Source organism: Ammospiza nelsoni, chromosome 1 (genome assembly GCF_027579445.1).
Source record: "Ammospiza nelsoni isolate bAmmNel1 chromosome 1, bAmmNel1.pri, whole genome shotgun sequence".
Lineage (NCBI taxonomy): Eukaryota > Metazoa > Chordata > Aves > Passeriformes > Passerellidae > Ammospiza > Ammospiza nelsoni.
In genome coordinates this window covers 138,660,136-138,676,225 of record NC_080633.1, presented here as the reverse complement: position 1 = coordinate 138,676,225, position 16,090 = coordinate 138,660,136, and the positions used below count along the sequence as shown (strand labels likewise).

Sequence of the window (16,090 nt, the reverse complement as noted above, 5' to 3'; positions counted from 1 at the left end):
AGCCCTTCCCCTTTCATGCCTTTCCCATCTGAGCAATGCTGCCATTGCCATTCAGCCATAACCACTGACCATTACTCAGAGGTGCTGCCAGGCCCCCTCGTGCTCCCAGAGCAGCTGCAGTCCAGACTGTTCTCCTCCCCAACCCCACGGTGCTGTAGTGACACCATGACATCACATTGTCCCCAGAAACAACGACACAAATCTGATTTATAACTGGTGGTAAAACTTTATTATTCAAGTTTAGATGTAACAGACATCTTTGCTGCCTGAAGATTGTTTGCATAAGAAATACACCAAGAACATGTTTGTGAGTAGAAATGAACATGCACTATGAAAACCAAAAAACAAAACAAAACAAAAAAACCTGAAACAAAACAGAACAAAAAACACATCCATGTGTTGTAAGGACAAAACATTAAGAGCCAGCATTCTAGAGTCAAATCAGGGCTACAAGTTTAATGATGGTTTTTAGCAACATGAAGTCACTCTTTATGAAGCAATTTTTTTTTTTTCTTTTCCTGCTGGTGAATTTTCTATAAGCTAAATTTACAATGGCATTTTGAGATGTTTCCTTTTCTCCTGTTCTCCTACACAGAGCTCAGAGGCCAAAATGATAGGAATGGAAAACTGTGGTAGCTGTCACAATGTTTTTACCTTACTAAGTATAATTTTGCTTTCCTAGTAAAGGAATTTTACTAGGTGCAACAAAGAATCAAATGAAACAGGTATTTATCTGGCTGTCAACCATTTAATTACTGTCTTTTATCCTCTTAAAGTAAATTGGGGTGTGTGTGATTACTATACAAGTAGCATCTCCCCAACTGTCAGCTTTCCAGAGTTGGCTAAATGAAATAAAAACTGTGAGGAAGAGGGTAGTGAGGAATCCTATTCTGAGGTGAGAAAATTAAGTAAATAATTTTACTTGGCCCATCTTAACTTTAGAGAAAAGTTTAGAAGGGATTTCTTACTTATCTATCACATTTGGGATATGCTGACAAATTGCTCACTGCTCCTTGCCAAGCATAACTGTCTCCACAGAAGCAGAAGGAAATATATCTACCCTTCTGGCTGCACAGAAGTGACCTTCTAATCTCCTTGGCTTTTCCTGACCAGTATTAGGAATTAGCATGTTAAGTCAGCCAAGAAAAATCAATACAGGAGCAAAAATGAGAATATATTTAGACATACTGGGCAAAAAGCAGATGGTAGACAACATCCTTAGCACATAAAGCAAGTAGTTATGACTACAAAAAAACAGTGTCCAGTCCAAGGGTGGACTTGAAAGTCTGTCCCTGAACCGAGTACTAATCCACAGTTGCCAAATCAGTTTTTCCCATTGCGCAATCACTGTGTTTCAGCACTGGATACAATTAGCACCAGTCACTTGTCCTGCTGCCCCTCTAACTGCAAAAATAATCTATTGCTCACAGTGTGTCTCAACCTCTGGAGATGTCTCAATTTTCTCTCCCTTTAAAACTGTCACAATAGACAACAGTGCCTTTTTAAAACCAAGATATCTGCATCCAGTGTCCTTCCCCCTTTCTCCATAGTCCATTAAAAATTAAGGGAGGAGTTTCATCAGCATGGTGGCAATTAGGTGCAGCACTTCATTTGGAAAGCAGACTGAATTTGGCACCTGAACACAAACTGTGCTCTGGAACATCATCTCCTGCAGCACTGAGGGGGCAGCAGCCATGAAGTGACAGCTTAGGACAATCTGGTTTGCAGATGATGTCACAGGATGGCTCCATCTATACAGAGAGTTACTGGAAACACTGTGCCTGTTCCACAATCTGGTTAGTGACAGGCACCACAAATCCTCTAGTTTTGAAACATCTACTTATTTGGTTGCCCAATTTGAGATATGTTTTAAGATCTTACACTACTGTTCCTTTAGTAAGAGAAGTTCACCACCTTGAAGCCACTGGCAAATTGAGAACAAAGACTGATTGTTTGAAAGTTCAATTTTTAGTGCTGTAAGTTGATTGAAACACAGTGGGTGCAGTAATTACTTGTGTGTGCTAACATTGGTTTCCATCTGAAAGTTATTAAATAAGATAATTCTTTTCCTGTGTCAGGATTTTTTTTCTTTTTATTAGTACCCATTGTGAGGGGGTCTGGAACATAGATGGAGTCACCTCTCTTTTGTTAAGAAACAAAACTGTGGTTCCCCTATCCCAATCAAAAAGAACAGGCTACAGCAAAATCCCATTTCTTAAAAAGCAGAAATATTAGAACATCTCAACATGTCATGGCAAGAACAATGAACTTTTTTCCAAATTTTATTTGCATCGTCTAGGTGTGCAATAGTAACATTCAAAGCTCTGTCTTGTTCTTTGCACTCATAAGATTTCATTTCTCCTCATCCCCAAACCCTGATATGTGTATTTCCTGTCGATTTGCCTCTGCTTCTGAGTTTAGCAAGAAGTGTTCTGAAGTTCAGGGTAGTGCTCAAGTCTTACAATGCACATGTCCCTCTAAAATATTTTGCCATGAAGATGCAGCTTTTATCAATGAAGAAGCCAGAGGGACTGGTAGGTCTGAAGTGAAGTCAAACCAGTAACTACTGAGAATCGGCAGGCAGCTGCCTTTGAAGGCGATAAAAATCACTGCTTACTGAGTATAACATCTTCCTTGGAAAAGCTGAAAAGGACACACACTGGACCCTGACGTAACGAAACGAGGGCAATCTATTTCAGTCCCCACAGAAAAAAAAAAAAAAGAAAACAGAAAATACCCAACAAAAATAAATCCACAAAAACCAAGTCAGAACTTATTATTGGAGAACAATAGTAAAAACATAACCAGACTTTGTCACTGGTATCAAGCTGGAGATTCATCTAAAAAATAGAAGAAGAAGAATGTGGCCCAACATCCTTTGCTAACCTAGAACACTACTGAAGGGTTACAGAACTCAACCACAGCAGATTGAGTGGGATGTTCCATATGCTGCTCACCAGTAAAGAAGCAATGGGTGGAGCAGGAAGGAATGCAGCCTAATGCTGAACAATAGCCTGTCTGTGCCTAACAAATCAGAGAAACTGTGCAATAATGTTTCACCTCCGTGAAAATACAACATCTAAATACTGCCAAGGTCAGTGAGACCTTTGGTGATCAACTGTGTAAGTGCCTCTCACGCTTGGTGATGTTTGCTGCCAGCTGCTTTAGGCACATTATTTCTCAAAAGACTATCAAAGTGCTGAATGTTTAGGCCAGTTCCCTCCTGGTTTTCCTTTTGCCAACCCCTATAAGACATTTCCTATCACCTCTCCTTTTATTTTCCACTTCCCTGTTTATCCGGTTAACTATCTTAATAAGTGCACCAAATACTAGAAGGGAGAGTGGTGAGACTCAGGTAAGTTAAATACAAGAACTTTTTTTTTTTTTTATGATGCTTTAGTTCAATTACATGAAAATCTGAGAAAGGCGGCATGTAAGTGAGATCAGAATAGGACCCTTTACATATAATCTCAAGAGAGGACTTAGTCCAGAGATATTTTTATAGAACATTTTAAAAAATAAAATGCATGAATGGAGAAATAAAAGACAACATAATATCAGAAAGACATTTTAAACTTCATTCGCTGCAACATTCATGAACCAGTTGAGCTACACCTGCCATCCAACCATAAGGAACTAAGACCCTGCACTGCGAAAAAGAAACAAACCCAAACAAAACAAAAAAGCAACTGCGTAATATTGTAAAAATGGAGTGCAATGCTACTACAGAATGCAATAAAATATCAGTGCTGCATCGTCAAACAGCACTTATCAAAATAAATTCTGAAATGTTTCTTCTGAAACACAGACAAAGCAATAAAAAGAGGATATATGTTTATCATTTTAAGCATAACAATGTGAGTTAAGAGCTTAAGAATACAAAAGTACTTGGAATGAATAGTGCTACCCTTTTTTCCTAAGTAGGCATAAAAATATTTTCATTTCCTTCTTGTTTTTCATACCATTAATATCAACAAATTTCATTCATTTCATGTTATCGTTTACAACTTTAATGCACACACACAGAAAAAAAGATACCTACTGCAATAGAAATAGTTGCTTCATTACCTTGTTTGCTACATTTGCAAATGTAAACAGCGAGGCAGAGCCAGAACTGACTCTAATGCATGATGGAATATCTTTGTTGCATACGTACACTGTAGAAAATAATTATTCAATATGTCAGGCACCATTATTTGAAATGTAATACATTAATATTTACTAGAAAAATAAGGTTTTTTTCTATTTGTTCTCCCAACTTCTTTAATGAAATAAGTTAATCTGACAGTGCATCCAGTAGCTTGTAATATCTTCTACATCCCTGTGGCAAAATAATAAACTACTGGTTGGGACACTATAATGAAAATGATTAAAGTCAGTTCTTGTACACCCTTGTAGCAAGCATGGAGGCTCGTCTAACAGCACCTTTAACCAATTATTTAATATTTAGTTATTTAGCCCTATTTCCCTGAGCAGTTATGCTGAGGAGCTTTCCCTTCATGGATAGTTTTTAAAAAGCTTTAAGTATTAAAAAGTACTATGAAGACATTTAATGCTACTTAGCAAAAGCTGGTATAAGTCTACTGAAGGGATTGACTGGTATGTATAGCAATGTTAAGCCTGTGGAGAAGTAACCTTAGACTTTAAGGTTTAGAAATGTAATATATTAAAAATATATTAAAATAAAATACAGCAGGTTACCTTATTCTATGCAAATTAAACCTGGAATGTGGCTTCTGTATTAGAGAATTCACTTGCACAAAATCGTTTTCCTAGACTAAAGTGTGCCAGAAAGAATGTAGTGATAAAATGGTAGCTAAAAATCAGCTGAGTCTGAGAAACATATATATGACATTGCTGCCAAAGCTTTGAGGACAATGTGATCCTAAGGCATGTTGTAGGGCAGAAATTTGCCCAAATTAAAGAAAAGAAAATGACCTTTTAACTCTGTATACTTAACATGTCTAGTTCTTATATACAATGTGCATATGTTCACTACACCCCTGCAGCAGTATATACATATACACATCTTTGCACACTTGCCAGTTATGTCTCTTACACAACAGCAAAGGTATTAATTGTCCAGTAAAATTTTCTCAAGGTTATTCGGCATGATTCACTGCATTCTGGCTAGCTTTGGTGGGCCATGTCCCACTGCATTATCTTCCTCCCCTTCTGGCCACCATCCAACTGTTCTTTTTTCTTGGTAACCCACTCATTTAAAAAAGAAAAAAAAAAAAAAGAAAAAATAAAGGGAAAAAAAGGAAAAAATAAAGAATAAAAAGGAAAAAAAAAAGAAAATAACAAGGGATTTAATATTGGATAAGGCATGCTCTCTATATGAAGTGCTTTATAGGTCTTCACAAGACATTACAAGCTATTGAATTCCCATCAAGGAAACCTATTTCTGTTTAATTGTGCTAAGTGCTAAGGTTTACTCTTTAGGTTTTCCATTCTTTTCAGCTTGTGCATTGTTCCTGTGTAGGCCCCTCTGGATGTGAGTTGTGAAGTCATACTTGTCCGTGCAAAGATGCTGGCAAATGCTGCACTGGAAAGGTCCACTGTCACCATGGCAACTCATGTGCAATGCATACATCACTTCATCCAGAAAGACAATGCCACAGTGCACACACTTGGTAGAAAGTTCATCTTGGGTACTTCTATCAACTTTCTCTGTTTTTACTACATTCAAGGGACCTTCATTTTTTACATTTGGTGGTGCCTTACTCTTTTCCTTGGAGGCACCATTTGCAGTTGGCCCAGGTCTGGAATGCTTTATCGCCAAATCTAGAGGAATGTCATTGTCTGATCCGACAGCTGAAAAATGAGGAGGCAGATTAAAGGTGGGATAAGGCACATAGTTTTGGCAAGGATTTGGTAGGCCAGGCACATGACTCAAGTAGTGTGGATTCCCAGGAACAGACAGCTTATATTTACTCCAGAATCTCAGCCAGTCAGCTTCACTCTGAAAGTCATTGTGTACAAACGGAAGTCCAAAGAGTGGGTACTGGTATTTTTCAATAGGGCTTCCAGGTGGAGAATAGTTTGGATGTTTCACAGGTCTCATGTATTTTTCTATCGGGCTGCCTCTCTCTGAGCTTCCTTTCCCTTCTGATATCGATGAACTGTTTCCTGGGTCTCCAGTACTTTCCTGAGGACTTTTTATCTGAATGTGCAAAGGTTGCATCCTTTTGTGAATATCCAGAGTTTGGCTGACCAATATTGGCTGCTGAGCAGAATGGCTTTTAGTCAATGAACCTGGGGCCTCGTATTTACTGAGGCTGGGAAGCTGAATTTCTCTCTGATGACCTTCAGGTAAATGATCCTCTGACCTCCTCTCTAAGGGGCTTCCATTGACTTGCTCCTCACTGCTACCCCTCTGCTGTTTGTTTAGCTGCTCAGCCTGAAGTGCCTCTGGGTTAAGGCGCTTTCTTGTTCGTCTCCTAATGATCTGTTCACCATTGTTCTGTTTAATGATGTTTAAAGGCCTGGGAGTCTGCATGGAACACATAGAGAATGAACAAAAGGAAAAATGAAAGACACATTAAACAAATCTGTGAGACCACGCTCATGCAAATTTATCTTTTCTTTTGTGAAGAGCTGTATTACAACAGTGTTACAGGAATGACCAAATTTCAATCCAAATGCTGGTTCATTGCCTCTCATGCTGAAAGTAAACTATAAAATGGCTTATTTTATCAACCTGAGTCAACTGCCTTAGACATCCTGTACCTATTTACTTAAAAAGGCATGAAGTATCCAAGCTGTCAAACCATTTATTACCTGTTACTCCTAAAAAATTCTGGGGGAGACATGTTGAAAGTGGGTGCTGAGAGCTGGGGGTGAGGCAGGAGGTGCAAGGCCCTGTGCACTGGTGCTGCTCTGTGCACCATGCCACCAGAGCTGCCCTCAAGCAGGGGTTTGCACAGCTCCCACTGGGACAAGAACTTACCTTCATACTCACCCTGCTCTGAGAGGGACATAAAACACAGGCACACACAGGGCTTGCTGACCACCACTGCTGACACACAACAAAAGGGCTGCAGGTCCACTGTGTGCTGAGTGGGAAGATGGTGGCCAGAAAGGGGCCAAGAAAGATGGAGAAGAAAGCCCAGGGAAACTGTGCACCAAGAGGTCTACCTCTTCTTTGGTATCAACTCCCCCTCCTTCACCCCAGCTGCATTGCTTTCTAAGTGTTACTGATGTGCTACTAAGTCATGAGAGAGACAAGGCATGGGCCAAAAGGGATCTCTAAAGAAAAAAAACATCACAAAGAGGCAGAGGGAAGAACCAAGTGGGGGCTTCTGTTTTCATTTGCTACTACCCCAAACAGTTAAGTGGCCTTTTTAGAGAAGAAGTGAAAATATCTTTGTGGGGGGAAAAAAAAACATGGTACAAGGAAGGACAGCAGTTAGGTTTCCTTTAAACGCCCCCCAAGAGAAAAGCAATAGCATCTGAGTGAAAAATGGTGCTGCACCATCAAATCAGTACGTTTTCCTACTGAACAAAAACTACCTAAAAGTCATTCAGTTTGGTGTGTTGGGAGCTGACATTTTTCTTCCAAAAGGCACATAATCCCATCTTGGTTGGAGGCCATAAAAGTGCCACCCTGCCCCAGTATTCTACTCATACGTTTATTTGGAAATTTTAACATTGTTTTTAAAAGCAGATTTAATTTTGGCTTACAGTCAATATCCAAAGTAATCTTGAGTACCTTGAATGTAACTAAATTTTTAATATATTTGTAACTTCAAGCTAATATGAAAACATCCAGAGCTGGAAGAACACCCATTCTATTATTTGCAGAGATTTAATCTCTCTCTTCAGTTGCCATTTTCCTCTCCTTTCACTTATTTATTTTCCTGCAGTTGGCATACTCTTAATGGTTAATTACATTTTAGTGCAGCTATTTTTTAAGATTTTACTTTCTGTTAAAATACTGAATCAGAAGTATATACACACTTTGATTTAGATTTTTAAATAAGAGAAATTTAAACTTGGTAGAAAAACAGCACCTGAACCAGCCTCCTCACACAGATCATAGTTAAGACAAAATCATCTTAAAAAATTACAATATTTTTAATGTAAATTCTATTCAGATAAAGATAATAGTTTGACCAATCAACAGCAAGTTAATATGCATAGACATGTACTTTTCATTATAAGATCTGTATAATTTCCTTGCCTTTTTATGACAATTGTAACTCAGATACTGTGTGAGATCTTACAATGTTGTTGCTCCTATGAAACACTAAACACTACAGACCATTTTTATATGGCTTCCAGACAACTCTCCAATGTTTTGGAGATACTTTTACCCTTACTCTTCATGCTACAGGTAGGAAGCCTGATTATGGAAGCAGTTGATAGAAATATCTTCCTACCTGAGATTAGGGACCCTCACACACTTACTTGAGGCTCCAGCTATTCAAAGTTATTGTAGGTTCAACTTTAAAATTCTTCAGCTTGCCAATGAATGTGCTCATCTGATTAAACCAGCCCTCAGATGATTAAAATACACTCTTTAGTGGTGAAAATCTACTAATTTCCCTTATTTGTAGTAGTAAGGTGCAGATAAAAATATCTTGTATTTGGTTACAACCAAGGCAAATAGAAAATTTTAAGGTCACTTCTTGATTTTCAGTGGGGCATTAAATTTAGAATATAGTGGAAACATTACCAGAACTTTACGTTTAAAATGGTCTATGTCAGATCCTTAATTATATGTTAGACATAATGAAGATGATCACAAATATTTCTGCCATCTCTGTATCAGCTGGCAATCTCCCCACTCCAATAATATGAGTAACTGAAAAAAAAAAAAATTCAACAAATGCTTCAATAAATTATTGTGATTAGATTTCTCAAATTCCATGTGAAAGTGGAGCCTCCTCTAGACTAATCCTAGAATATGCTGCAATTCTTTACTGAATTAGTCTAAGGATGTTGTCAAGGAATCACCATGGAACAAAATGTAGTGTTCCATGACCAAATTCAAGCTGTTTAAAAATGAAGGACAGCACCACAATAATAATGGTCAAATTCATGACTCTGGGGAGACAGCAAATGTGACTATTCTGTATATGTTTGCAGTAAGATGCATTTTTTCACTAAAACTATTTTAATAATAGACTCTTGGATTATAATTACAATTTTAAAACATATTTGATTGCGTTAAAGGAGAGAAATGTGAAAAACGTGGCAAGTTTGATGGCAATTACCCCTTAGATAGATGGAACATCTTTGAAAACACACTGAAAAGTTATTCAAGGGTATAATAGAAATAGAAATGCAACTTGCAGCAGAAATCACTACCATGTTAATATCTGTCAGTCACTATCACCTAGTAGTATCTGATAGATCAGAGATTTTTCTTCTCATTAAACGAAAGTGAAAAAGGGACCTTAGGCTTGCATTAATGAGGATGGTAGTCCTAGATAGTAATTATCCAATCAAAAGGGAGCTAAGAAATGTGCAAATTAATACAGGTGAGTTTTACTCAGCGGTGTAGTACAATTTAGATGAACAGGGGTCTTACAGAAGTAAATTCTATTCACTTGATTTTTTACAATTTTGGACATTTCCTTAATAACTGCATCATCCTGGACCCCTTAATTCAAAACCATATGTCCAATACATGACACACACTGCAATTTTTCCTGAACAGACAGACAGGCAGACTGATAAAAGAAACTTTCATCTTTCTGGTGTCCATCTAAAGAGCATCCCTTTCCATGGGACTGTCTCAAAAGTTGTCCCAAAGGAGAGATTTGTTGGATTATTTCAGACTCCTACTTATAAAGGAGTTGCTATCATACCACAGCAGAGTAAGGCTTAATTAAATTATTTTCATTTGTTAGGTCAAAGTTCAACTGAAGATATTAATGTCAAATGTCCACTGAATGGCAGCTTATTGTCATGCTTAAACAGTGGAGCTTAGAGATAGTGTCAGCTTCTTGCTTTTGAGATGCATAAAACAAACTTTGACACTGTATTTCTAATAAATTATACTGTAAGTGCACTAGTTCATTCCTACTAGTTCATAAGGATGATCCAAGTTGTGCTTGAATTCAAAACTGACTATTGTAGCTTTTATCTGTTTAAAAAGAAATGTTGAAAATCATGGTAGGATCCAACACTACAGCCGAGAAAAGTGTACTTAAAAAATGGAAAATAAGAGTCTGCAAATGGAATTTCAACAAATAACCAGACTCAAATGACAAATAAAAAAGCCAAAGTATCCTTCTTAAAATCTTTGTGGATGTTCACCACTGATCAATTTCCTTAAAATAGATATTCTATCTACAACTTTAAGAGGTGTCCAGGAAGATGATACCTGGAGCAAGACCCAGCCAAGATGCTGGTCAAGACCATGCATTAGTTCATCTTCTTAGATATTACTGGCCTGACTGGGCTATTCTGGGCCTTAAAAACAATGAGTGACCCCAGAATGACACATATGGCAAACAGAGCCAACCCTTCACACTGGTGATGGTCATGCTGCTTTTGAAAATTGTAATTTTTACGTTGTTCTAGTTAGTGGGCTGGTTTGGCAGGATGTTGTGTAAACAGGATTATTGTATGGGCAGTAGATAAGACCACTGAGAAGCTTACCTTTCAAATTTAATTTCTGCAAAACATTTTATAAAATGTACACTCAGTCACCACGTTTATTTCTCAGTTAGGCTCTAAGCCTGATCTGATACATTGCCCGGGCAAACTCCCAAAGACTACCTCGGTTTCCATTTCTGAATAATAGTAACACTTTTTAATTTCATAGGAATGTTGTAAAAATTAATTAATTAGTCACCTGACTCTCCTATGTGTGCCTATTAAAGACAGCAAGGATAATATTTAACCAGTGGATCTTAACCTAAAAGATTCCAGGCATTTTGGCACTGATCCAAGGAAACACTTCAGCATGGCTTTCCTGGACCTGGACCAGAGTATTCAACATCTTTCAGGATCAAGTCAAGTGTCAATAAGATGAAAAGCAATATAGACAGACCATGATTATTATTTATTCCCTGACTGATCCTGAGGGATGGTGAATCTTCCCCTCACCAAGTGATGAGTGCCTTCAGGTGAATAGCTTCCTTGCCGAGATATTTATCTTCCAGCAGATTTTAAGAACTGTAGAAAAAAGAATGCAAAATCCCACCTCCCCATATCTCTGGGAAATTTACTATCTAGAATAAAGGAGGTAAGAGATGTCAAAGTATACAAAAACTGTTTCAAGAGATATTTTAATATGGATGTGATGTCTAATTCCAATAATTTTGGTTTTTCTAGGACTGTAGAATTTAGAGAGCTTTCATCACAATGTATCATATGCCTTGAAAAGCAATTCCCAGAAAAGAAATAATTTTCCCCTTATTTTGTATCAAAATAATTAAATGCATCACTGGTGATCTCAAACACATCTACTTACAGCATCCCAGGCTGTTTCATAATGAATCACAACTGATCCCAAAGTGACCATTCTGCAAAACCCTGTTAGGAAATTGACTGCAGGCCAGGGAGTGGTACTAATCACACAACCAGGCAGGACCACAGCTGCCCAGCTTAGCTGTGCAGCTCTTTTCCTACTGAACAAACGAGTAAGTTCTTCCTACCGAGTGGAGCTTCTGGTAGAGGCCACACGCGTTGCATACATATCCACCATTTGCATTCTTCCGCCAGAGAGAGGTCTTTGTGGTCAGGCAATTGGCACAGAAAACACCCGAGCCTCTACGTCTCTGAAACAGGGAAGAAAAAGGGAAAAAAAACAGGTCAGAGGTGAGTCACATGAGCTGTGGAGTTAGGACAAATCAACACAGGAGTTTTGTCTCTAGACTGGCAACAATGACAGTATAAAACCACACTGCCCATAATGAGGTCAGGTTCAATTGTGCTTAATAGGCACCACTGATTTTCATTATAATTAACCCCAGAGTGATGGATGAGGTGTGTGAAACACCAAAGCTTTTTCAGAATAACAACTTTAACTTTTTGAACTTCGGGTTTTGTGCATTTAATGATGGTTTCTAAACAGCAAATTCTGAAAAAAAAAAAAAACCTCAGAAGCTGACAGAACATTCCGCAAACTCTCCTGGTTTCACAACAGATTATTTCCTTTTAGCTAGCTTTATTTAAAAATGTAATTGGTAACAAGAATTCTAAAACACCAGCAAACAATTAATTACAGTTTGTACCTGTCTCATACTAATTCCTTTAACAGATATTATATTTGAATACATGATACCGTATTTTCCACTTATTTCTGAAATCAGTATAAGCTACCATATACTCCTGCAGCCCATATGAACAAATAAAAGTACAATATTCTTGAATGAGACCTCTTCTGAACTTCAAATGAAGTCCCAGAAAACACTGTCTCATCAACAGATAGATTAATTAATTAATTTTATTTTAGTCAGGCGAAGAAGGGCACAGTAAAGCTTCCCCAAATACAAATTGATTTTAACCAGGCTGAGCTGTGCATTCATCAGCTTTCATAATGATGCAGGAATATTTAAAAGTAGGCATGTTTATGAGTATTGCTCATTAAATTTTTTCTATGGAGTAATGATTTCATTAAACTTCTCATTTAAACAAAAGTCAGGCTGTGTTTGTGGGCCCAAACACCAATAAGCAGGAAATGGAATTCTTTTGCTGAAAAGAAAATACGAATTTTAACTCTGTTCCCTTTTTGCAAAGGGAAAAAATGATCAGTAAGAAACCTTCACCAGCTAAGATAAGAATGAGTGAGTACAGGGAAAACAGTCTGGGTGAAAACTAATTTTATTATAAATTAAGAATTACTAACACTATAAGTAAAAATTTCAGGGTTTCAGAAAATTTAAGTAATTTATTTAACTTTAGTTCATACTGAAGAAGACTGGTGCTCATGCCAAAAAAATACAATGGTTATAATTGTACTCTGATACATTTCAAATGGAAAGCTTTCTGCAGACATAATTTTGGCTTCAAGACTGGAACACTTTCTTGGCATTGAAAGGGCATTTGATTCATCGGGTGTTTCACAATGTATCACTAAAAAGACCTGGTGAGCAGCCAGTTCCCTATAGGGTAATTTTTCCATCCAGATGCAAGTGCTATCAGAGGCCCTCGTCAGCTAAACTAATTATGATCTTGCATTTGCTGATGCCTGCTCACTCTAATGTTCGACATCCTCCATTAATCATCAATACAAGGAAAATGAATGAAACGTAAAGAAACGAGGGCTGGTAAGCTGCACAGCCGTAAAAATCTGAAATGAGTGCAATAATTTAACAAGATTGGGGAAATGTTTTTAGTGAGCACAAAGTCAGGCTAACAATTGCCCTTTTAAACCAAGAACACAATCTCATTTGTAGAGCAGGTTGTGGTACTTTAAAGTGATACAATAAAATCAAGATTGTCATCAAGATAATCCCTCTCTCACGCCCGTACATCATCCCCTACTTTGCCTCTTAAATCAGATGCAGTAGTATATGAAATTTTTCAGTGTAGCTAAGGGGAGAACTAGATGGTAGTTGATGTCCTTCAGCAACTATCTAACTAGTTCTGCATATAAGCCCTGGAAAGATGCGCTCATCTACACGTACATTGAAGGTCTCAATTCGTTTTGTGGCTGGATATCCTCGACCAGTTTCACCTGGCTGCTGAAATATTCTCCATCAGAGTACAATAAGAGCCTCACTAGACTAATCCCAACTTGGTCCACCTGGAGGGCGAGACATTTCCGAGCGGAAATGACTTTATATGGCCAGGATTCAGCTACCACTGCAGAACTGTTCCTTTTCATTCCTACTTCTTGTATGCTGGTCTACAGTTGCTTAGTGTGGTGTATTAACCAAGTGGAGTCTTAATCTGAGTCAGTCTTTCCACTGTTTTATTTCTGTTTGTGTTCCCTGAGTTTGGGAAATACCCTCTACAAAGACATGGAAGACTATTAAAATATAGAGAGAGCAGTCTAGTTTGTATGCTGCATTTCTACACACTTGAAGGGGGACAGAAGGTAAAGTTACACAGAAATTTTCATTAAATGCAGTGGAGCTAGTATATCTATAGAACATTGACAAAGGCAACTAATTTTCTCTTTTCTAAAGAAAGATCTGATTCAAACTGGGTATTAGTTGCAGTGAAATCATGTAATGACTACAGCTGACAAAAACCTGCAAAATACATAGCAGTAGCTGTTTGTATTGAAATTCTATACGTCTGCTTATTCACTACTTACAAATATTTATCTGTTTAAAATTTCAAGTAGTCCAGCTAAACATCCTTCCCTAGATTTAATGCAGAGTCTGTAAATTCCTCTTTTGTGCTGTTCTGTGTTGCACCTTATCTTACTTTACATTCTCTGATTTCTGTACTATTTAAGGACCTTACAGGATAATCAACACTGATTATTTCAGTATTAAAGTGTTTCAACATAGCTTATATGTACTAATAAATGAATAATTGAAACACCTCTGGAAAAACTTAAATGCTGATGCTTCGTTGAGCATTTTGGTTACAAACCAGCTATTTTTAGTGGGGACACACAGCTTTAGAGTGGATTTCCTGCCACAAAACAGGACTATGGCAGAATTGGACTAAAGATTCTTGACTCTCGGATGCTACTAACCACAGAGAGGACTTGCCTGTCAAAATACACCTCAGAAATTTTCATGTCTGCAATAAAAAAATTGGAGGGCTTTTTAAAAAGCCTACAATGTAGCAAACCTATTATCTTAAACAAATAATGTTTCTTAAAAAGAAAAACAACAAAAACCTAGGCCTTTACTTCGCATATAGCAAGTTTTCTAAGTTATTGGTCAGCAAAAATTATTTTGGGGGTTTTTTTGCTAAATGTTCATTAGCAATTCTGTTAGTGATGGTACTTCTGCATGGATCTGTTTGGCTTTGCATGCTCATCACTTGAACTCGTCAATAATATTGGTCAATATTGCTGCTTTTCTGGGTAGTCTTGCAAAGAAACAGGCACTTGAGCTCAAATCCAGCAAGGCCTGTGCTGCAGCTATGGCCCACAGCCCCCATAAAGCCCAGCCATGGGCTCAAGTGCCCCGCTGAGTACCACCACTGCCATTCTCAAGAAATATGTTGGAGAACTTTTGCTCCCATTCTAATGTGATCCTACCACATTTAATTTCTTAAATCAGCGTAGGAAATGAAGGTCAACATGACTAGTCATGAGAGAGTCTGAGGCACAGATAAAAAGATTTCAGTCTGTGGTCAATCCCACTAGCACTGTCTGGAGTTATCAATGAAAATGTCATGTACATCCTTGGAAGAATAAGCCAAAAGGGTCTAAATAACTAAAATATGTATCTACTAAGTCAAGCTTTAATCATCTGGGGCCTTACAGCCACTACATTACAATCTCAAACCCTGAAGGGGCCATGCAGAGAAAAGCCTATCTCTATTTCCATTCCAGTTCTGAGGTCTGGGCGTTTAATATCACAGTTGTCTCAAATCACATTAGGCTGAAACTTGGCGTATGTTTTTGTCAGCCCAGATGTAACTTTTTTTTTTTTTTCTTCTTTCTTGGTACTGAAAACTTTATTTAAATCAGTTCAGCTGTTTATAATTTGGAGATTTGCCAAACTGGGGGGTGGGTGGAGAGGAGATTTCAAGTTTTTCAGAAAACTTTCTAACAAATCTACAGTCAGAGTGGCTTTGCTCTGGGGAAAATAAAAGTATGCACATATTTTAGTGTAGCAGTAGCAAAGGAACAAGTGGATTATTATTTTTATGTATCAAAGTTATGAAAATTTGTAATTATTCACTGAATATGTCTTGCAGACTTCTCTATTGACTGTTGTCCCTTGGTAAGAACCATGATGAAAGCATGTAATTGCATAACAACTCTTGATATGCAGAGTATTTACTCACATTTTTTATGGTTTCATATCTTGACCATTTCAAATTGAACAAGTCTGAAACTTGGTATATAGAGCGTCAAGCCCCAATGCCTAATTTTTTTTTTAACTCCTTAGATGATTTTCACTAGCTACCAATACTTCACTGAAACAAGGCAATTATTAGTAGTCCATTCTGCTAAGCAATAAACCAGCAGAGAATACGATAACAAGTGATTCAC

The 16,090-nt window shown here is 37.6% G+C and overlaps 1 protein-coding gene across 1 annotated transcript in view; it reads right to left on the bottom strand.

The window, feature by feature from the left end:
* Positions 1–203: 203 nt before the first annotated feature.
* Positions 204–16,090, bottom strand: part of TRPS1 (transcriptional repressor GATA binding 1) — a 211,106-nt gene continuing 195,219 nt past the window's right edge. Inside the window, exons 6-7 of the mRNA XM_059474944.1 lie at positions 11,616–11,738; positions 204–6,496 (exon numbers count right to left, since the gene is read on the bottom strand). Of these exons, the coding sequence (XP_059330927.1) occupies positions 5,435–6,496; positions 11,616–11,738 (1,185 nt within the window). The 3' untranslated portion in view covers positions 204–5,434. The remainder of the gene's footprint in view (positions 6,497–11,615; positions 11,739–16,090) is intronic.